This window comes from Primulina tabacum, chromosome 12 (genome assembly GCF_025594145.1).
Source record: "Primulina tabacum isolate GXHZ01 chromosome 12, ASM2559414v2, whole genome shotgun sequence".
Taxonomy (NCBI): domain Eukaryota; kingdom Viridiplantae; phylum Streptophyta; class Magnoliopsida; order Lamiales; family Gesneriaceae; genus Primulina; species Primulina tabacum.
The window spans coordinates 35,017,158-35,019,766 of NC_134561.1; the positions used below are offsets into that span (position 1 = coordinate 35,017,158).

Genomic DNA, 2,609 nt, shown 5'->3' on the forward strand with positions numbered 1-2,609 from the left:
AGTATTAATTGCATTATTACTTATCCCATGCATACACAAAAAGTGGGAGATTTTTATAATTAATGACCCTCTAAGACTCATTTCAAAAACAGTGGAAAAGAATTAAAACCGAAATAAATTGTCACTATCTGATTACTTGAATAAGAAATCAAATTTATCAGTGTGTGTGTGTGTGTGTGTGTGTGTGTATGTATATATATATGAAGAAACTCGTCTGAATTTCCTATTCACTAAGCACAAAAATACTCTGGATTAAGTGTTCATTTTATAATTAATAATTATGAATATCTCCATCGTTGAAGCTTCCAAACAGGTACATAATTTTTTTCCTTGCCTTTGTTTTTTTTTGGGTTTGAACTTTGAATCGTTAAAATGTTTTTTTGTCGTCGTCGTCTGATGTAAAACCACGATTTTATCGTTTTCTAATTAATTATAGTCTTATATTCTTCGTTGAATTGATGTACTACGTGATTTCGAATGTACATTTTGAGTCGATAAATCTAAAATTTATTTTAAAAAAAGTGGGGTAAGATAATTACTTTACGCGCGTATGATTAATCATTGGTTCATAATAACATAAAGTAAATGACTGATTATAGAATTATTATTGTTATATTTTTTTGAATGTATAAATCTACAGAAGAAAAATTAGTTATGGGATTTGATATTCTGATAAATGTTGATTTGTTAATAAATTTTTAGAATTTATTAAATCAACGTTGTTTATTTCTTTTTATAGGTCGAGAATGATGTTGAACGTAACGACGACGTTCCACAATGGCTCTATGGCTTTCTATCGAAGACGTTCTTCGATAAATGTCGATCCCATGAAGCCCAAAAGAACGACTTGAACAGGTACTGCATCACTTGCGACGCGATAATTTGCAAGTTTTGCATAATTTCCGACAAGCACGACGAGCACGACTTGCTCACGATCTACCGCCACGTCTACCACGACGTAGTCCCTCTCGATCAAATGAACAACCATATCAACTGCAAGAGGATCCAGGTATTAAAATAAGATGTGCTATACGATAGCCAGATTCGTCCGGTAAGTTGGTCTGTTTTGACTTGATACAATTGATACAATAAGTTGGGTTTTTTCAGTATTTTAACCATAACAGTTAGAATGCTGATATAATGTCTGATATTGTTGACATGACGATGATGTTGTTGATGTGCTCGATCCCACGAGTAAATCATGACAGCTTAAATATACTATGCAAAATAGGGCAACTTATAGGAGGATTTTGTTTAATTTGCTTATAATTAAGGATGTGTTTATAATGTAATAAATATTTATTTTTCCTTAAAACTATATTTTTTGTGATTAGTATATAATTAATTTTAATTTTCTTGTATTTTGTAGCCATATAAATGTAACAAAAAATGGGTGGTGTCTTTGACTCCACTCCCACACAATGGGTCTGGTGCACTGATTGAAGGGGATGGAGCTTGCATTGTTTGCCGCAGAAAGTTGACCGAGCCCGGACGCTTTCGTTTCTGCTCAATAGCTTGCAAGGTATATATTAGCAATAATAATTAAAGGGTCGTGAGTCGTGACATACACGATACATATTAAAATTTCATCAGCTTGCTAAAAATTAGTTGAGTAGGTCTCTTGTGACTCACGAATCTTTATCTGTGAGACGGGTCAACCCTACAGATATTAACAATAAAAAGTACTATTCTTAGCATAGAAACTAATATTTTTTCATGGATGACTCAAATAAGAGATCTATCTCACAAAATACGACCTGTGAGATCGTTTCACATAAGTTTTTGCCAAATTAGTTTATACAAACATTTTAACTTTAATTAATAATATATATAATATAAAACTGATCAAATTCTTTAAATTTTGACTGATTTAGTAAAAAAATTATTTAAATATTTTTACAAAACTAAATTTTTAAAATCTTGAGTCAACCTTTGGGAATTATATATGAAGAATGATTCATTATGATCCAGCTTGAAGCATATACTGGTGGAGAGAATGTTACGATTTCGCGTCGTGGGTCTAGAGAGGGAACATCTTCCGGGAGAGCGGCGGCGAGGGAACCCCAAAATGGAAGTTACCGGAGGCGGAGCAGGAAAGGAGTGCCTCATAGGTCCCCTTCAAGATGATATGGCTGGATTTAATAATTTAAATTAATAAAACTTTGTTATATTTGTGTTGCTTTTTCAAGTTTACCTACTACGGTACCAACGTGAATGTGATCTCCACCAGACATACGTATATCGTTACAACAATGACTTACTTTCGTCTATTGACCCGTTTACAATAAAAATGGTATATTTATTTGTCCAAATTTGATATCACTTAAAATCCGCTAATTTCACTTGTCTAAATCTTAAAACCTAAACTATCGTCAGACTCATGGCGAATTCACGAGTCTTGTTCCTTTGCCTGTTTACAATCATAGTATCTTATTTATTTTGTCCAAATTCTTGCCTAAACCTTAAGTTCTAAAATCTTGTCAAGGTCATGGAAAATTTCACTAATCTTGTTCATTGGCCCGTTTAAAATCAAAATAACATATTTCTTTGTTCAAATTATTTTGCATAGGAAAATTAACAAAATTTATAGAAAAGAGACTTGGCAGTGT

General features: G+C 32.4%; 1 protein-coding gene across 1 annotated transcript; it reads left to right on the forward strand.

Annotated features, from left to right (window-relative positions):
• The first annotated feature begins 280 nt into the window (after positions 1–280).
• Positions 281–2,127, forward strand: LOC142520389 (protein RGF1 INDUCIBLE TRANSCRIPTION FACTOR 1-like). The gene is made up of 4 exons (XM_075623378.1): positions 281–313; positions 740–1,009; positions 1,370–1,522; positions 1,972–2,127. Exons 1-4 carry the CDS (start codon positions 281–283, stop codon positions 2,125–2,127), a joined length of 612 nt encoding a protein of 203 aa, XP_075479493.1.
• The last annotated feature ends 482 nt before the right edge of the window (positions 2,128–2,609 follow it).